Below are 20,120 nucleotides of genomic sequence, written 5' to 3'. Positions count from 1 at the left end.
AATAAGACTATTTTCCTCATGATGGTTGTGAGGATTAATGAGATACCACCTGAAGCCCTAAATGCCTGGTATTGTTCAGTACAATGACTGCTAGTACTCAGGATGAACATTTTTGTGGGTTTTTTTCTGGCTGTCCTGCATCTGGTGGCAGCTTCTCAATTTAGTGGAGGAGGTCTTTCCATTGTGGGAAGTCTTATTTCAGGGTGACAGTGTCCCCAAACACATGGTTAGATTTCATTTCTGCTTGGTATCCTCCGTTCAGCCAGTTCATGCTAAAAAACAATTGTCCCTCCAGCTTGTTGGTCATCTGCAGTTCCTTGGGTTTCTAAGCATTTCTTTCTAAGCCTGTCCTCAGCTTCCTGCAGAACCTATGGATCCCTGACATCCTTTCAGTAGATATCCTCTTTTCTCAAGATAGCTAGAGGTGGTTTTTATTTTTTGAAACTGAAAGATTTCTAATTGATGCATTAACTATTAAGTCATTATTTATAAGATAACACTGCCTTATATTACAGCTTCTCTTGGCATATCTTATTTTTGTAGTTTCTTGAGTGCAAGAACCAAGATGTATACATAGAAATGTCAACTACTATGTTAAGGACTTTAGATACATTTTAAAGTATAACTCACAAAACAATCCTGTGATGTAGTTCCTATTATCATCATCATTGTACAGACAAGGAAATGATAGATAGCTTGAACAAGTGAGATTGCTTGTTCAAAGAATCGCAATTACCAAGTGACAGAAACCTAGATTCAAAACTTAGGTCTGTCTGGCTTCAAAATGTTTGCCTTTAACCATTTCACTCTCCTGCCAACTATAAAAAAATTTTTGTCTCTTTTATCATTTTGTATGTTGCAGTATAAATGTCTATTGTTAAATAAATTAAAATATTCATCATGTATCTGGCATACATTTAACATCCTAGTACATTTATAATAGACATTTTATAGGTCATTAACCAAACAAAACAGATTATTAACTTATGAATTATTGTTCTTTTCTGATTTAGAGCTAAGTATGGGTAGACCTAGTTTAGAATAGGATTATGAATTTGTTTCATTCTTATGCAGAGACAAACTTCTTTTTTTAATTAGCATCAGTTCACAGTAAACTTTGTGAATAAATATGCTACAAGTGCATTTTTCTGTTTTAAGTATTACCAACAAATAATATACATTAATTAACTTTCTCGGTGCCCCAGAATGACACAGTCCATTGAGATAGCCATGCTCAGAACTGTTTTCCTTAGACTTCTCATTTATGGGTTGTGCTGGAGGTTTTCAACCCTGATTACATATAAGAATCATCTGATAACTTTTTAAAAATTCCAATGCCTGGTGTCACTCTAGTGCAGGGGTCCTCAAACTTTTTAAACAGGGGGCCAGTTCACTGTCCCTCAGGCCGTTGGAGGGCCGGACTATAGTTTAAAAAAAAAAAACTATGAACAAATTCCTATGCACACTGCGGGCCCGGGACAAGTCGGCTGCTAAGCAGGACAGGCAGCGGCACCCAGCGGGCTGGATAAATGTCCTCGGCGGGCCGCATATGGTCCGCGGGCCATAGTTTGAGGACCCCTGCTCTAGTGATTCTGATTTAATTAGAAAGAGGTGAGACCTCAGTATCCTTAAAAAAAAATCTCCCAAGGGATCCTAATGAGAACCCGTGACTGATTCCATTTTAACCAACTTCCTTCTTGGGGTTATTTTCTTATGTGACACTACATAATTCTTCCTGCCTGATACAAATCCTTGATATTCCGAATCCAGATTAGGAAAGAGTAACCTTTATTGGTTTCCCTATTTCTACTCTCTCTCTCATACTCATCCTCTATTTTCCTGCCAGAATTATTCTTAAAGGTAAATCTGATCATGTGACTCTTACCTAAATATATTAGACTAGAGGTTCGGTGCACGAAATTCGTGCACGGGGGAGGGGGGTGGTCCCTCAGCCCAGCCTGCACCCTCTCCAATCTGGGACCCCTCGAGGGTCCTACCTGGATCGAGCCTAAACGGGCAGTTGGACATCCTTCTCACAATCCAGGACTGCTGGCTCCCAACTGCTCGCCTGCTTGCCTTCCTGATTGCCCCTAACCACTTCTGCCTGCCAGCCTGATCACCCCCTAACCACTCCCCTGCCAGCCTGATTGATGCCTAACTGCTCCCCTGCCAGCCTGGTCACCCCTAACTGCCCTCCCCTGCAGGCCTGGTCCCCCCCAACTGCTCTCCCCTGCAGGCCTGGGTCCCCCCCAACTGCCCTTCCCTGTAGGCCTGTTAACCCCCAACTTCCCTCTTCTGCCAGCCTGGTCACCCCTAACTGCCCTCCCCTGCATGCTTGATCACCCCCAACTGCCCTCCCCTGCTGGCCATCTTGTGGCGGCCATCTTGTGTCCACATGGGGGCAGCCATCTTGTGTGTTGGAGTGACGGTCACTTTGCATATTATTCTTTTATTAGATAGGATTAGATAGGATAGAGGCCTGGTGTACAGGTGGAGGCTGGCTGGTTTGCCCTGAAGGGTGTCCCGGATCAGAGTGGGGGTTCTCTTGGGGCGTGGGGCAGCCAGGGTGAGTGGCCTGTGGTGGTTGGCAGGCCGGCCATGCCCCCCTGGCGACCCAAGCGGAGGCCCTGGGATCTGGGATTTATCTTCTACAATTGAAACGTGTAGCTTTGAGCAGAGGCCAAGGCAGGCCAGAACAGGCGGAAAGCTTGGCTTCCTCCATCATCGCCAGGGACAGCTCAAGCCTCCTGCTCTTTCTGTGGCTGCAGCCATCTTGGTTGGGTTAATTTGCATACTCGCTCCTGATTGGCTGGTGGGCATGGCTTGTGGGTGTAGCAGAGGTATGGTCAATTTGCATATTACTCTTTTATTAGATAGGATGGCTTCTTTATAAGATAAAATTTAACCCTTAAGCATGGCATTCAAAGCCCTTCTCGCTCTGGTTTGAAACAATTTTTGCTAGTCTAATGTCCCTTGCCACCCCACTTGAACTATCTAAACTACATCTGTCACCTACATCATATAGTCCCTTGGCCTAGAGTGCCCCCTCCCCCACTACCACACCTCTTTCTATAAAGAATTTCTTTTTATTCTTTAGAGGTCAGTTTATATACGACTCCCTCTTAGTTTTCTGATCCTCTCACTCTCCAATAGGCAGAATTGTTCCCTCTATGCTTTCATTGCACTTTTAATTATTTAGATGCCTATTGAACCTGTTAGACTATGAGCTTCATGAGAGTAGGAATTCTGTCACCACTTTGTATTTATAGAACATGGTAGCTGCCTACTGGATCATGGATGTTCAATATTCCCGGGGGGGAAAAACCACTTCAAAAAAGACTAAAACACTACACACACAAATTATTATAATTGAAATTTATAAATGGTTCTTAAAATAGCCTTTAAAAATCAATTCACAAAATGTGTATTGGTCTCCAAAGCCACATTAGCTAGCACTTGTATTTATTTCATTTTTAGAGACTCCTTCCTAGGGAGAGTTTTCACTTTGAGAACTTACTAAAATACAATTTGTGTTGCCCATCCAGTGTGGCTCAGTGGTTGAGCATTGACCTATGTACCAGGAGGTCAGGGTTTGAGTCCCAGTCAGGGCACATGCCCGGGTTGCGGGCTTGATCCCCAGTGTGGGGTGTGCAGGAGGCAGCCGATCCATGATTATTTCTCATCATTGATGTTTCTGTCTCTCTCTCCCTTTCCCTTCCTCTTTGAAATCAATAAAAACATACTTTTAAATATAATTTGTGTTTGGAGAGGATAACCTCTGATCAGATTACCTTTTAGTGGCATTAGTTTAACAGATGCTGGGATGTACATGTTACAGGTTGGGTTTCGAAAGAAGCTGATTCTGAAGCAGAGTTTAGCATACAGGTTTATTAGGGAGAGTTCTTGGAATCGACACCTATAGAAGGGAAAGAAAGGGAAGGAAACATGATTGAGCTAAGAGAGAGGCAGAGCTGCAGTGCAGTCTGAATGACGGCCTTAACCAGCTTGGGATTTATGAAATTGGACTAGTTCTTTAGAGTAAGATAACAGTGGGTAAAGAGGTTACAAGAATGAAAAAGTTGAAAACACAGTAGTTATTTTGGGAGAGGAACAAAGAATAAAGGAAGAACTCAGTGGAAGAAATGGAGATAAAGCATGAAAAAAACAACAACATTTGTGACCTCAGTGGAAAGGCAAGTGGAGTTGGGTTATAGAAGAGTCTAATGTCCTTCTAGTCAAGAGATGAAGGTAAGGAGAAATGAGCAGAGGAGAGTGAAAGGAAGAAGGGAATAAAAGAAAAGCAGTGAAAATAGCAAAGATAAGCCCTTAACATGAAGAGGAAGAAAGAAGAGAAAGGGAATGTAACATTCCTTACTTATTTTCACACTTAACAAAAAACATGACACAGTTGGGAAATTTTACTCAAAGATCTTATTCCTGTTTTAAGTACACTCACATACACTTTTTTCACATTAGTAAAAAAGCAACAAAACTAAAACAAATTAAGTGACATAGTTTAACAATATCAGGGACTACTATGCACCAAAACCTATAGTAATTTTAAAGGCAAGGATATAATAATAATTTATTTTATTCCATGTCATTTAACTTATACAATCCTTTTCTAGGCACCTAATTTCCTAAGAAACCAATTATATGAAAATCTTTTTTTTTTGAGGGTACAAATATGCTTTAAAATTAAATATAATTTTGAATTATAATGGTCTTATGCCATAACTTAATATAAATCAGGGTTGTTTTGTGTGGAGTTTTTTCTTTTTTTTTAATTGGTTGTCTACACCAATTTTCAGTAACTCTTAAGAGTAAACTGTTGCCTGGCTGGTGTTGCTCATTGGTTGAGCATCAACCTATGAACCAGGAGGTCACAGTTCGATTCCAGGTCAGGGCACATTCCCGGGTTGGAGCTCGATCCCCAATAGGGGGCCTGCAGGAAGCAGCTGATCAATGGTTCGCTCTCATCATGGATGTTTCTATCTCACTCTCCCTCTCCCTTCCTCTCTGAAATCAATAAAAATAAAAAATAAATAAATTTTCATAATGAAAAATTTAAAAAATCAATAAAAATGTATTTAAAAAAGAAAGAGTAAACTGTTAACTATTTTCTGGGTTCATTGTAGGTTTTTCCTTAATGGATCTAGTAGTGATTGAATATTAATTATTTCCCCAAATACTGCATTTCAAATATGGGCTTTATGGGTGTGTTATTTTTAATTTATTGATTTTTAGAAATAGAGGAATGGAGAGCTAGACATTGATTTGTTGTTCCGCTTATTTGTGCATTCATTGGTTGATTCTTTTTTTTTAAATAAATCTTTATTCAGATTATTACAATTGTTTCTCCTTTTTGCCCCCATAGCTCCCCTCCACCTGGTTCCCACCCCACCTTCTGCCTTTACCTCCCCCACTATCCTCATCCATAGGTGTATGATTTTTGTCCAGTATCTTCCTGAATCCCCCCATACCCCTTTCCCCCTGAGAATTATCAGTCCACTCCCTTTCTATGCCCCTGATTCTATTATATTCACCACATTATTCTGTTCCTCAGGTTTTTAATTCACTTGATTTTTAGGTTCACTTGTTGATAGATATGTATTTGTTGTTCATAATTTTTCTCTTTATTTTTTTTCTTCTTCCTCTTCTTTAAGAATACCTTTCAGCATTTCATATAATACTGGTTTGGTGGTGATGAACTCCTTTAGCTTTTTCTTATCTGTGAAGCTCTTTATCTGCCCTTCAATTCTGAATGATAGCTTTGCTGGGTAGAGTAATCTTGGTTGTAGGTTCTTGCTATTCATCACTTTGAAAATTTCTTGCCACTCCCATCTGGCCTGCATAGTTTCTGTTGAGAAATCAGCTGACAATCGTATGGGTGCTCCCTTGTAGGTAATTAACTGTTTTTCTCTTGCTGCTTTTAATATTCTCTCTTTGTCTTTTGCTCTTGGCATTTTAATTATGATGTGTCTTGGTGTGGGCCTCTTTGGATTCCTTTTGTTTGGGGTTCTGTGCGCTTCCTGGACTTGTAAGTCTATTTCTTTCACCAGGTGGGGGAAGTTTTCAGTCATTATTTCTTCAAATAGGTTTTCAGTATCTTGCTCTCTCTCTTCTCCTGGCACCCCCATAATTCTGATGTTGGTACGCTTGAAGTTGTCCCAGAGGCTTCTTACACTATCTTCAACTTTTTAGATTTTTTTTTCTTTTTGCTTTTTCAGTTGAATGTTTTTTGCTTCTTTGTATTTCAATTCTTTGACTTGATTCTTGTGTTCCTCTAGTCTGTTGTTGGGTCTCTGTATAATATTTTTTATTTCAGTCAGTGTATGTTTAATTTCTAGTTGGTCCTTTTTCATATCTTCGAGGGTCTCGTTATATTTATCGGCCTTTTCTAGGATATTCTTGAAAAGCCTTATAACCGTGGTTTTGAATTCTATATCCAGTCGTTTGTTTTCCTCCATTTCTTTTGTTTGTGATCTGTTTCTTTGACGCCGCATTTTCACTGCTTCCCTGAGTTGGTAGGGTAAATTTGTGTGCTAGGTTTCCTATATGGCCCAGTGGGTCGGCCTCCCCAGTTAACCTGAGGTGGATACTCTTGGTGCGCCCCTTTGTGGACTGTGTGTACAGCCTTGTTGTGGTTAAGTCTTGATTGTTGTTGGTATCACTGGGAGGAATTGACCTCCAGGCCAGTTGGCTGTAAGGATCAGCTGTGTCTACCCTGGGAGAAGTTCGGTGCTGGAGACAGCCTTATAGGATTAGCCTTGCCAAATTGCAAAAGCCTCTGTGCTCAGCTTGGATGGGGTGGAGTCTCAGGGCGGAGCAGACAGTCTTGGCTTCCCGTCAGCCTTGGCCTTGTGCGCGCGCGCCTGCAGACCTCTGCCTTCCCCGGCTCCCGAGTCTCCACCCGAGAGTCCAGATTCCCCCCAGCAAGAGCGTGGGTCCCCAGGAGCTCGCCTGGAACTGGGGTTCAGTGCAGTCAGAACTGGGGCTCAGTGCAGTCAGGAGCTTCCAACTCCCTTTCACTAGGGAAAGCCTGTGGCAACCTCTGCAATCTTTGTGTGCACTGGTGTGTGTGCCTCCAGACCTCTGCCTTCCCTGGCTCCCAAGTCTCCACCCCAGAGTCCAGATTCCCCCCCGTAAGGCGTGGGTCCCCAGGGGCTCGCCTGGAACTGTGGTTCAGTGCAGTCAGAACTGGGGTTCAGTGCAGTCAGGAGCTTCCGACTCCCTTCTGCTAGGGAAAGCCTGTGGCAACCTCCGCAGCCTTTGTACACACTGGCGCGCGTGCCTCCAGACCCCTGCCCGCTGGGGCTCCCCCGGGTCTCCCCCGGGTCTCCGAGTCTCTGGGTGCCTTTCTCTCTACCTGACAGTCCAGACTCCCCCGAATGACCCTGGGTACACGGGGTTTTCCGTCGGGGGCTTCCTTCCCCCTCCCGCCAGAGAAAGTCAGCCAGGCTCTCAGCCGCCCTTCCTCTCTGTGCCCACAAAGACCCTTTGCCGTACCTCCAATTCTCTGTGAGCTTTTCTCTTTCCTTCTAGTTGAATAATTTCCACTCAGCCAGCTTTCCTATGGTTCTGGATGGTGTCCGTTCTGTCTTTAGGTTGTAGTTTTGAAATTGTTGTGCGAGGCAGCAGTTTAGGTGCTTACCTATGCCGCCATCTTGTTTTCTCTCAGTTGATTCTTGTATGTGCCCTGACCAGGGATCAAACCTGCAACCTTAGTGTATTGAAATGATGCTCGAGCCCTGAACGGTTTGGCTCAGTGGATAGAGCATTGGCCTGTGGACTGAAGGGTCCCGGGTTCGATTCCGGTCAAGGGCATGTACCTTGGTTGTGGGCACATCCCCAGTGGGGGGTGTGCAAGAGGCAGCTGATCGATGTTTCTCTCTCATCGATGTTTCTAACTCTCTGTCCCTCTCCCTTCCTCTCTGTAAAAAATCAATAAAATATATTAAAAAAAAAAAAAAAGAAATGATGCTTGAAACCACTTAGATGCCCATCCAGGTTGGGCTTTATGTTTTGAAGTTCAAAATAATTTATCTTAGAATATGATTACCTCCATATAATAAAATATACCCTTTTGTTCATGGCAGTTCACAGTAATTTGATGAGATAAAGATATTTGAAGCAATAATTTACTAAAAGCTTATACTAGAGGTCAGAAAACTATGGTTGGTCCAATACTTTTTTTTTCTTTATTGATTAAGGTATTACATATGTGTCCTTATCCCCCCAGAGCCCCCCCACCCCACTCCCGTTCACACCCTCACGCCCCTGGTGTCTGCGTCCATTGGTTATGCTTATATGTGTGCATACAAGTACTTTGGTTGATCTTTCCCCCTTACACCCACCCTCCCCTACCTTCCCTCTGAGGTTTGAGCATCTGCTCAATGCTTCTCTGTCTCTGGATCTATTTCTGTTCACCAGTTTATGTTGTTCATTATAATCCACAAATGAGTGAGATCATGTGATATTTATCTTTCTCTGACTGACTTATTTCGCTTAGCATAATGCTCTCCAGCGCCATCCAAGTTGTTGCAAATGGTAGGAGTTCCTTCCTTTTTACAACAGTATAGTATTCTATTGTGTAGATGTACCACTGCTTTTTAATCCATTCATCTGCTGATGGGCACTTAGGCTGTTTCCAAATCTTAGCTATTGTAAATTGTGCTGCTATGAACATAGGGGTGCATATATCCTTTCTGACGGTGTTTCTGGTTTCTTGGGCTATATTCCTAGAAGTGGGATTACTGGGTCAAATGGGAGTTGCATTTTTAATTTTTTGAGGAATCTCCATACTGTTTTCCACAGTGGCTGCACCAGTCTGCATTCCCACCAGCCGTGCACAAGGGTTCCTTTATCTCCGCATCCTCGCCAGCACTTGTCATTTGTTGATGATAGCCATTCTGACAGGTGTGAGATGGTACCTCATTGTCATTTTGATTTGCATCTCTTGGATGATTAGAGTTTTTGAGCATGTTTCAAATGTCTCTTGGCCTTCCTTATGTCCTCTTTCAAAAACTATCTAATTAGGTCTGTTGCCCATTTTTTGAGTGGGTTGTTTATCTTCCCTTTGTTATTTTTTTTCTATTTTGCCACTTGTTGTTTTTTTTTAAGGTATTATATGTGTACATATCTTACCATTGCCCCCCCCACCCCACTCCCATACATGCCTTCACCCCCCCCCCAATGTTTTGCATCCATTGATTATTCTTATACTCATGCATATAAGTCCTTCGGTTGATCTCTTATTTCCCCCACCTCTCCCTAACCTTCCTGCTGTAATTTGACAGTCTGTTTGATGCTTTACTGTCTCTGTATCTATCTTTTTGTTCATCAGTTTATAATGTTTTTTATTATCCACAAATGAGTGAGATCATGTGGTATTTTTCTTTCATTGACTGGCTTATTTCACTTAGCATAATGTTCTCCAATTCCATCCAGGTTGCTACAAATGTTAAGAATTCCTTCTTTTTTATGGCAGCATAGTATTCCATTGTGTAGATGTACCATAGTTTTCTGATCCAGTCATCTGCTGATGGGCACCTAGGCTGTTTCCTTTGTTACATTGTATGAGTTCCCTGTAAATATTGGAGATTAAACCCTTATTGGAGATAACATTGGCAAATAGGTTCTCCCATGCAGTGGGCTTTCTTGTTGTTTTGTTGATGGTTTCTTTTGCTGTGCAAGAAGCTCTTTATTTTGATGTAGTCCCATTTGTTTATTTTCTCCTTAGTTTCCATTGCCCTAGGAGCTGTATTGGTGAAGATATTGCTTTGGCATATGTCTGAGATTTTGCTGCCTGTGAATTCCTCTAATATTTTTATGGTTTTCCACCTTTTGTTTAAGTCCTGTAAACATTTCGAGTTTATTTTTGTGTATGGTGTAAGTTGGTGGCCAAGTTTAATTTTTTTGCATGTATCTCCAATTTTCCCAACACCATTTATTGAAGAGACTGTCTTGACTCCATTGTATGCTCTTGCCTCCTTTGTCAAATATGAATTGAGCATAGTGGTTTGGGTCGATATCTGGGTTCTCTATTCTATTCCATTGGTCTATATGTCTGTTCTTGTGCTAGTACCAGGCAGTTTTGAGAACAGTGGCTTTGTAATACAGCTTGATATCTGGTATTGAGATCTCTCCTACTTTGCTCTTCTTTGTCAGGATTGCTGCAGCTATTGGGGTCTTTTTTTTTATTCCAGATGAATTTTTGGAGAGTTCGTTCTAGGTCTGTGAAATATGCTGTTGGTATTTTAATGGAGTGCATTGAATCTATAGATTGTTTTGGGTAGTATGGACATTTTAATTATGTTGATTCTATCAATCCATGAACACGGTATGTTCTTCCATCTGTTTATGTCTTCCTCTATCGCTTTTTTCAACATCCTGTAGTTTTCTGAGTAGAGGTCATTTACCTCCTTAGTTACGTTTATTCCTAGGTATCTTAATTTCCAATACTTATTTTTGTACCATCTAATCTAAGAATGGTTTTAAATAGTTGGAAAAATAAAAATAAATAATATTCTGTGAAATGGGAAAGTTATTTGAAATTCAAATTTCACATCTGTAACTAGGTTTTTTTTGTGTTTTTTTTTTTGTTTTTTTTTTGTTTTGTTTTGTTTTTTTGTAATACTGCCACTTTTCTCTGGCTGCCTTTTAGCTGAGTGCTTGCTGCAGAGAACAGATGGCCCACAAAGTCTGAACTATATACTAACTACTCTTTGCAGAAAAAGTTTGTCTTCCCCATCCTAGAATACAATACAACTCTGCTCTAAATAGAGATGGCATAGTCACACTGAGGTGTACTTTTTTTTTTAAATAAATCTTTATTGTTCAGATTATTACAGGTGTTCCTCTTTTTTTCTCCCTAGCTCCCCTCCACCTGATTCCCCACCCCACCCCATGCCCTTACCCCCCGCCACTGTCTTCATCCATAGGTGTAAGCTTTTTGTCCAGTCTCTTCCCGTACCCCTCACACCCCTTCCCCCCTGAGAATTGTCAGTCCACTCCCTTTCTATGTCCCTGATTCTATTATATTCACCAGTCCATTCTGTTCTTCAGATTTTTTATTCACTTGATTTTTAGATTCACTTGTTGGTAGGTATGTATTTGATGTCATTTTGTTGTTCATAATTTTTATCTTTACCTTTTTCTTCTTCTTCCTCTTCTTAAAGAACACCCTTCAGCATTTCATGTAATCCTGGTTTGGTGGTGATGAACTCCTTTAGCTTTTTCTTGTCTGTGAAGCTCTTTATCTGACCTTCAACTCTGAATGATAGTTTGCTGGGTAGAGTAATCTTGGTTGTAGGTTCTTGCTGTTCATCACTTTGAATATTTCTTGCCACTCCCTTCTGGCCTGCATAGTTTCTGCCGAGAAATCAGCTGACAGTCGTATGGGTGCTCCCTTGTAGGTAACTAACCGTTTTTCTCTTGCTGCTTTCAAGATTCTCTCTTTGTCTTTTGCCCTTGGCATTTTAATTATGATGTGTCTTGGTGTGGTCCTCTTTGGATTCCTCTTGTATGGGGTTCTGTGTGCTTCCTGAACTTGTAAGTCTATTTCTTTCACCAGGTAGGGAAAGCTTTCTGTTATTATTTCTTCTAATAGGTTTTCAATATTTTGCTCTTTCTCTTCTTCTGGCACCCCAAAAATTCGGATGTTGGTACGCTTAAAGTTGTCCCAGAGGCTCCTTACAATATCTTCATATTTTTGGATTTTTTTTTCTTTTTGTTTTTCTGGTTGGGTGTTTTTTGTTTCCTCATGTTTCAAATCTTTGGTTTGATTTTTGGGGTCCTTTGATCTACAGTTGAGTTTCTGTATATTCTTTATTTCAGACAGTGTATGCTTAATTTCTGACTGGTCCTTTTCCATTTTTTTGGCATTCTCATTAAGATCCTTAAAGGTCTCACTAAGTTCCTCAGCGGTTTTTAGAAGATTCTTGAGTAACCTTATAAATGTGGTTCTGAACTCTATGTCGTCCAGTAGTTTGCTTTCCTCCATTTCTCTCATTCGTGACATGTTTCTTTGTCTCCGCATTTTGCTGCTTCCTTATGTTGATGGAGTGGCTTTGTGTGGTAGGTGATCTATAGGGGCCAGTAGCTCAGCCTCCCCAATCACCTGAGGTGGACGCCTTTGGTACACCCCTTTGTGGGCTGAGTGCAAAGTCTTGGTGTAGTTAAGCCTTGATTGCTGTTGGTACACTGGGAGGAATTGACCTCCAGGCCAACTGGCTGTGAGGACCCGCTATGTTTATAATGGAAGAACTGCTGTGCTGGAGACACGCTTATGGTGCAGGACTTGTTTCAGTGGGGCTTTGGTGCTCACTGAGTCTGCCTCTTGAATGTGTCACTTATGGATGTGAGGAGTTGAACTCTGGTGTCTCACACTGACCACTAGGTACACTGGCTTCTGGATCTCCAATGGGGTGCAGGTCAGCTACTGTCTGAGGCCACCCAGCAGGGGTTACAGCGAGAACTACAGTTTTCTCCTCTTTGCTTGGGGTTTGGAGGTTTTGGAGCTGTCTCACCCGGACTGCAAGTTTGCTAGGTTAAGCTGCGATAGGGCAGGCCATTCATATGCTAAAGCCGTTGCTTGGAGCTTGGGTGGGTTTGTAGGTTGTGCAGGGCGGGGTCTCAGGGTGTCACTAGGCTAGGGCGTGGCAAACAGCGATGGCTGCCAGTAAGCCGGCTCTGTGGCTCCGTGTCCCGCGTCCCAGCACAATAAACAATTGTTCCTGCGCGCAGCCCTGCAAGCAAGCCTCCCTCACTTTCAGACCCCACGGCAGATAGTCCAGCTTCTCCCGGTAGGAGTTTGGGTCCCCCGTGTCTCCCCAGAAACGAGTTCGGAGTAATTGGGAGCTTATCTCCCTTTGGGTTGAACAGCAGCGCTTTCAGTCACCCGTCGCCAGCCCGATTCGCGCGTCTCCGTACCTCAGCTTTTCAGTGCTTGTGCACCCCTCAGTGCTGTTTGCTCTTTCCTTCTAGTTGTAGAACTTCCACTCAGCCAGCTTTCCCGTGGTTCTGGGTGATAGACGTTCTGTCTTTTAGTTGTAGTTCTGAAATTGTTGTGCGAGGCAGCAGTTTAGGTGTTTACCTATGCCGCCATCTTGGTTTCTCTCTGAGGTGTACTTTTGAATACTGTCCTAACCAAAATTGGGATACAATTGTGGGAGAATGGGGTCTGAGAGTATGAATGAAAGTCCTTGAGGGCATTACTTGTTGTTGTGATAGTACCTTAGAGGGAGTCATAGGATATCACTTAATCCTGAAAGCCCCATTCTATCACCATTGGCATGTCAAGAGAAATATGGAGATCAATAACAAAGAACTGAGTTCTAGAACTGAAAGTCTCCTCTGAAAGATTTGAATGAGGAACACTTGGAACCCAACATTTTCTGAGTAGTAAACATTTTCTTAGTCACAAATGTAGGGAATGAAATACCACATCCTTAAACTGAGTGCATGTGTAGTTTTGAGTAAAATAAAAGTTATTAGAAAATACGATCCATGAAGGTGATCACGATATGCCACCCCAAAACATGCGCTTTGGCATAAGGATTATTTCTAGCTGAAGGCAATTAATAATCAACAGATACAGGGAGGGTTCTCTGTGCTTATCTGCCTAAAAGCAGGGCATAAATTTCCTCCCTCCCTCTCCTGGACCAGGAGGTGGAGAGTGACCCTTATCACAGAAGACAGAGAACCAGCACCAAGATGAGCCTGCATAAGATGAACCTTACTTAAAAAACAAAACAAATAATATTGTAATAGCTATGTACGGGCCAGGGGGGTACTTGAAATAATAGTGGGACCACTCTGTAAAGTATATGATTGTCTAACCACTATATCGTGCACCTGAAACTAATACAGAATAATATTGAATGTGAACTATAATGAAAAAATGGAAAATTGCATATGTTTTTCATCATCATAATAGCAAAAAAGAAAATTGGGGGCCTAACAAAGTACAAAAAACAAAGAAACACAAAACCACACACCCACACACAACTCTTCCGTTAGTTTCCCCCATATATTTCCTAGTTACTTCCACAGTTGACCTCCCTTTAAGCCCACACCTTTGTTGGGAAGGGTATATAAGCTCACTAGTCTTAATTGCTCCTTTTAGTTACGTCTGGTTACTTTGTTGAGAAATCCTGCCCATATAAAAAAAATTTGTAAATGTATTCCTTTTCTCCTGTCAATCTATCTTTTGTCAGCTAAATTCACAGATTCCCATTTACTGAACCCCATTTACTGACAAGGGTAGGTGACGTTCTTTCTCCTAGTCCTCCATAACAGATGCCTTAGTCCCATTAACAGTACTCCTGACAGGAGAGCTCCGATCTCTCTTCACATACCTCCAGTGCCCGTTGAGTGGAAAGGGTTATTATTTATCCAGAGCTCTTGATTTATACCTGGATAGAAACAATATACAGAAGTCAGCCTCTACTGAATCCCAACCAGCAGAGGAGGGGTGGGTTCCACTCTTAGGTCTCTGGTCTTCCCCTCTTAGTCCTGGCTCTGCCCACTTTGCCCAGCTCAACTCCCATGTCCTTCGCTAAGCATTAATAGTTCTTGGCACCCTGAAATTTGGCTTGAGGTCATTTACTTTAGAACTCCATCTCTGTGCTGGCCACCCAGGACCACTCCCTCTTCTCTCCTCCTTCCCCAAAACGACTGACTTCTTTGAGATAAATCTCTCCCTTCTTTCTTTCCTCCTGCTCCCTCCTGCTTTAGCAGTTCCAGGGTGATTTACACTGTGTATTCTGTGGTTAGGGAGGCATTAAAACTCCCCTTTCTTTCCTGCATTCTTGGTTAGCGAGGAGAGGTATTAGTCATTTGTTCTCAAGCATCCTTGGTTGGAAAATAGAAGATCTTGGCCTTGTTTAATTTTCTTGTCTCAGTTTCCCTAGTCCTCTTGCCCTGGAATTTTCCTAGCTTCTCATTATCCTGTAACAGAAGGAGTTACAGGACCCAGTTTGCAGTAGACTGCATCAATCCTGGTGTTCAGTGATTTGGTGAACATTAAACAAACATGAACAAATGTATTTGTCCAGGATCTGAGTAAATTTTGAAAAGAGGACCCAAGATGTATCTATAATGGTTTGAGCACCTGTCAGTGAAGGCTGTCAACCATCTATGTATTCTATCTGGACTCTTTGGAGAAAAGGTTAAACAAAACTTGTAATAAAAGTGCAGGTGAATTCAGTACAAGAAATACATAAAACAATGTATTATTAAGAGAGCGGAAAGACAAAAGGAATTCCTAGGCACGGAGTGAAAGCAGATACCAGGATAACAACTGTGTAGCAGACATGGTGAACAAACAGGCCAGGTGAGAAGTCAGAAAACTATGAAAGAGGCCACTTCTGAGAAATAAAAATGGCACAATATTTGAAGGGTTTAAAAGTACCAACTAGAGGTTTCGACAACTGGTAACAAGTTTGAGTTAATGATAAGAACTTGGAAAACCAAACGGAAAAATCAAGATAATTCAGCACTGAAGGAACATGAGTTATGCAAGAAAAGAATAGTTATCCTCAAACGGGTTAGCAAAATATGGCCCCCAAATCCACCTGTTGCCTGTTTTGTACAGCCTTCAAGCTAAGAACAGCTTTTACATGGTTGAAAATGTCAAAAGAAAAACATTTCATAATATATGATCTTGCAATTTCATATTTATAAAGTTTTTTTTTTGAACCCTGCCACCTCATTCTTTTGTGTAACAGTAGAGTTGCATAGTTGCAATAAAACAGTCTGGCCCACAAAGCCTAAAGTATTTACTGTCCTCTATAGAAAATTTTGCTAACTCAAAAAAATGGTTATTTCCCTCTTTACTTGGTCATTATTGAAAACTCAGAAATATGGATGAGCAAAGCAAACATAAATAACCATAACCTCATATAATCTCACTATCCCAAGAGAACCATAATTAATAGTTTGGTATATGCGTCCAGGCTTTTTTCTGTGTGCATGTGTGTACTATACTCTAGTTTTAGAAAATACTCATTAACATGTTAACATGCTATTTTTCTTCAATATTACTTAAGATTACTGCATGTTATTCCCTTATATGGCTGTGCCATTCTATTTTTAAGACTTATTGTGGACCACTTACTGTAGTTTCTAATTTTCTCCTATTATAAACTTTGCTTTAATAACCTTACTTATTGGTAAATCTCTGTAAACATCCATATTTTTCCTTAGGATTAGCTATTACATTTAGAAATATCAGGTCAAATAGAGTGCACATTTTTACATTTTTCATTTTTACTTATTTTATTGATTTTTAGAGAGACAGAGAGATACTGATTTTTGTTGTTCCACTTATTTATGCATTTATTGGTTGATTTTTTGTATGTGCTCTGATTGGGGATCAAACCTGCAACCATGATGTATTGGGATCTCTAACCAATTGAGCTACCCAGGAGAATAAAATCTAGTTTACTGAGTCCTAACCAGCAATCGAACCATGACCTCCAGGTTCATAGGTTGATGCTCAACCTCTGATCCACCGCAGCTGGGCTAATATTAACTTTTAACTATTTTCCCCCTCAAATATTCAATCAGATGTCAAATTCTGTAGGTTCTGTATTTACAATTTTACATCTGATTCTTCCTTTCTAATTTCAGTGTCATATTCTCCCATCTTCCTTCTTCCTCCATTTTCCTCTCACTACCTGGATGGCTTAGTCTGTTCAAGCTACTAAGACAAATAAGACAGACTGAGTGGCATGTAAAGAACAGAAATTTATTTCTCACAGTTCTGGAGGCTGGGAGTCTAAGAGCAGAGTGCAGCATGGTCAAAGCCCTCCTACAGGCTGCAGACTTATTAACTTGTCAGTGTCCTCAAAGGGGGGATGGGGCAGGTATCTCCTAGGGTCTTTTTTACTATAAGGGCACTAATCCTATTCAGGAGGACTGGATCAAAGGCCCACCTCTAAATACTATCACATTAGGAATTAGGATTTCAACATATGAATTTTATGGGGACACATTCTGACCACAGCACTGGATTATTCCAATATCCTTCTATATATATATATATATATATATATATATATATATATATATATATATATATATTATTGATATTTTACAGAGAGGAAGGGAGAGGGATAGAGAGCTAGAAACTTCGATGAGAGAGAAACATCGATCAGCTGCCTCCTGCACACCTCCCACTGGGGATGTGCCCGCAGCCAAGGTACATGCCCTTGACCAGAATCGAACCCGGGACCCTTCAGTCCGCAGGCCGATGCTCTATCCACTGAGCCAAACCGGTTTCGGCCCAATATCCTTCTAATAGGATTCTCTGTTGCAACTCTCCCCTGTCCAGTCGGTTTCCTATGCTATTGCCAGGTCTATCTTCACTCTTGGCATTTATAAAGGCCTTTCACAATGTGGCTGAAACTAAGGGTCTGGTCTCATTACTGTTATTCTTCTAGGTAAAACCCAGGTCCAGCCAAATAAAATGCTTACTATCTCCTCAATATGCATTTTCTCACCTTAATACTTTAGTTCATGTTGTTAGGTCGTGGTAGAAAATGCTTCTCCCCATACCCCCCGCCCCCAATCTCTGTCACTCAGAAATACTATCCATTTTTTTCTGTTGTTGTTAATCCTCATCTGAGAATATCTTTTTCCATTGATTTTTAGAGAGAGTAGAAAGAAGGGAGGGAGGGAAAGAGAGAAAGAGAAACATCGATGTGAGAGAGATACAACTGGTTGCCTCCTGCACGACCCCTATTGGGAATTGAGCTGGCAACCCAAGCATATGCCCTGACAGGAATTGAACCAATGACCTCTTGGTTCCTGGGTCGATGCTCACCAGTCTGACAGCACATGAACATTCTTTTTTTTTTTTTTTTTTTTTTTTTTTAAATATATTCTATTGATTTTTACAGAGAGGAAGGGAGAGGGATAGAGAGTTAGAAACATTGATGAGAGAGAAACATCGATCAGCTGCCCCCTGCACACCCCCTACTGGGGATGTGCCGGCAACCAAGGTACATGCCCTTGACCGAAATCGAACCTGGGACCCTCCAGTCCGCAGGCCGACGCTCCTCTATCCACTGAGCCAAACCGGTCAGGGCATGAACATTCTTAAGTCCTTCAAAGGTTTGTGGAATTTGGGTATCGCCAGGCATTGCTGCACAACTGAAAGATTCCAAAGTTTAAGTTCCCAGGCTAGTAAAAGCAAGAAGAGAGTTGTTTCCTTTGCCTTAGCCTACTGGATTTTTATAATTTAGCAGCTTGACATAGTGACTCCATTTTATTTCTTCACTCTTTTCCTCAGCCGGAATCTAATTCTTCTGTGCCTGGCTCATTCTAAGTATTTAAAATGTATTAAATGAATGTTATACACTTTATTGGAATACTATGTAACTAAATGCATGTGAAATCAGGTTTAAGAGAAAAAATACTTCACAAAACATTGGTTTTACATCTAAAAAAAACACCACATATGGAAGCAGGTTGTTAATAATCAGAAGGGGCCAGAGAAAGTCAACTGTCACATGTGTACTGCAATTTATTATTATTATTATTAGTGTGTGTGTGTGTGTGTGTGTGTGTGTGTGTGTGTGTGTGTGCTGCAATTTAAAAGGTGTCCTCGCGAATACTTTGATTCTCACAACCCTGTGAAATACGCCCCGGAGGTATTATTAAGCTGTTTTATTGGTAAGGACGCTGACTCACAAGAGGTCAGAAATGACTAAGGCGGGGCCAGAATTCTAGCCCCGCCTCCCGGAACCGGCTCCTTCCCTGACACCCCTCGGCAACCCTGAATGGCGTTGGGGGTCTCTCGGTTTGCTTTTCTTCACCCTCATTACTTTAGCAAACCCAACCCAGAGCTGCAGGCGGCCGCGAGGGGCAGGTGCCCGGGAAGGCGCAGGTGCCAGTGGCGGCGTTCCAGAGCGGCGCGGTAGGCTCCGCGACCGAGTCCTTAAGGTCGGCCAGAGCCGCTCCCGCGGGCGCTGCGCCGGGCCCGGGCGGGCAGTATGGCTGCAGTGCTGGCCTTCAGGGTGGTGGCGGGCCTTGTGGCCGCGGCGCTGACGGCCGTGCTCCTGGAGTACTACGGCCTGGCGGGCCAGACCTCGCCGCTGCCCCAGACCCGCGTCCCCAGGAGGCCGCACCCTGCGCCGGGCCCTGAAGCCAGCAATATCTTCTGGGGTCTGCAGGTGACGCTGGGGGAGCCTGGCGAGATGGGGGCCGGGGGTCGGGGGCGCGAGGGGCGGCTGGTTGCAGAGCTGGCAGGACTTGGTGAGACGCTGGCAGTTTCCGCGGGGGCAGGACCCGTGCCCATTCAGGCCCCAAACTCTTGGCGGGGGTGGGGTGGGGGTGGGGGTCGGTCCTTCCTGGATGGGATGGGTTCTCTGTTGCACTGCATCTTTGCTTTTTCCTACCCCCTTAGAGAGCCGCTGGGTTGCTCTGTACGTGCTGCCTCTTCCTGACTCAGATATCTGTTTAATACCTGCTTTCGGCAGATATCCGACCTTCACCTGAGCAGGTTTCATGACCCAGGCAGAGCTGCAGACTTAGAGAAGTTCTGTTCTGAAACTATTGACATCATTCAACCAGCTCTCGTCCTAGCAACAGGTAAGGAAGGTTGCTGTGCTATCATGTTGTTCTGTGGTGCGGAAGGTAGAATGATAGCCAGGGCTGCAGCTCTTCACTTTGGGAACATTGGAAACACTATAGCCCCAGTCCCAGGTGAGCCCTCCTCCTGTAGAGGAGATAACACATTGTAATTCCATTTGCCTATGGATAACTGAATCAAGATCCAGGATAAAAGATTTGTCATAGCAAGGTTTTGTTAAAGCGGTAGAAGCAGGACTCGGTGTTCTCACCTTAATGTCTGCTGTATTTGTACCTGTTTTTTTATGCTGCATTCCTGAATTTGAGAGAGGATTAGGGAAAGCCCTTTAACCACAACTCAAAAGTTACCTTTAAAACAAAACACACTCATATTTCCATGTTTTTTACAGTTAATCTTATTTTGTCAATTGTTTGAGGCTTAAATTATCAGGACACTTTTTCTTCAGCCCTTGGTACTTCTGAGACTTGGGTTCCCTAGAATCTTCAAACCCCTAACCATTTGCTCCCAAACCATGTTGGAG

General features: G+C 42.4%; 1 protein-coding gene across 6 annotated transcripts in view; it reads left to right on the top strand.

Annotated features, from left to right (window-relative positions):
• Nucleotides 1-20,120, top strand: part of TMEM62 (transmembrane protein 62) — a 76,906-nt gene that overhangs the window by 2,160 nt on the left and 54,626 nt on the right. For 2 of the 6 annotated variants that reach the window (XM_080674678.1, XM_080674679.1), the window contains exons 1-2: nt 18,745-19,181; nt 19,488-19,599. In XM_080674678.1, the coding sequence (XP_080530804.1) occupies nt 19,002-19,181; nt 19,488-19,599 (292 nt within the window). In that variant the 5' untranslated portion in view covers nt 18,745-19,001. Of the gene's footprint in view, nt 1-18,717; nt 19,182-19,487; nt 19,600-20,120 lie in introns of those variants that run through there. The other 4 variants (XM_080674680.1, XM_080674683.1, XM_080674677.1 and 1 more) reach the window with 3 other exon arrangements.

This window comes from Plecotus auritus (assembly GCF_963455305.1).
Source record: "Plecotus auritus genome assembly, chromosome: 1".
Lineage (NCBI taxonomy): Eukaryota > Metazoa > Chordata > Mammalia > Chiroptera > Vespertilionidae > Plecotus > Plecotus auritus.
This window is presented reverse-complemented; position numbering and strand designations above follow the sequence as displayed.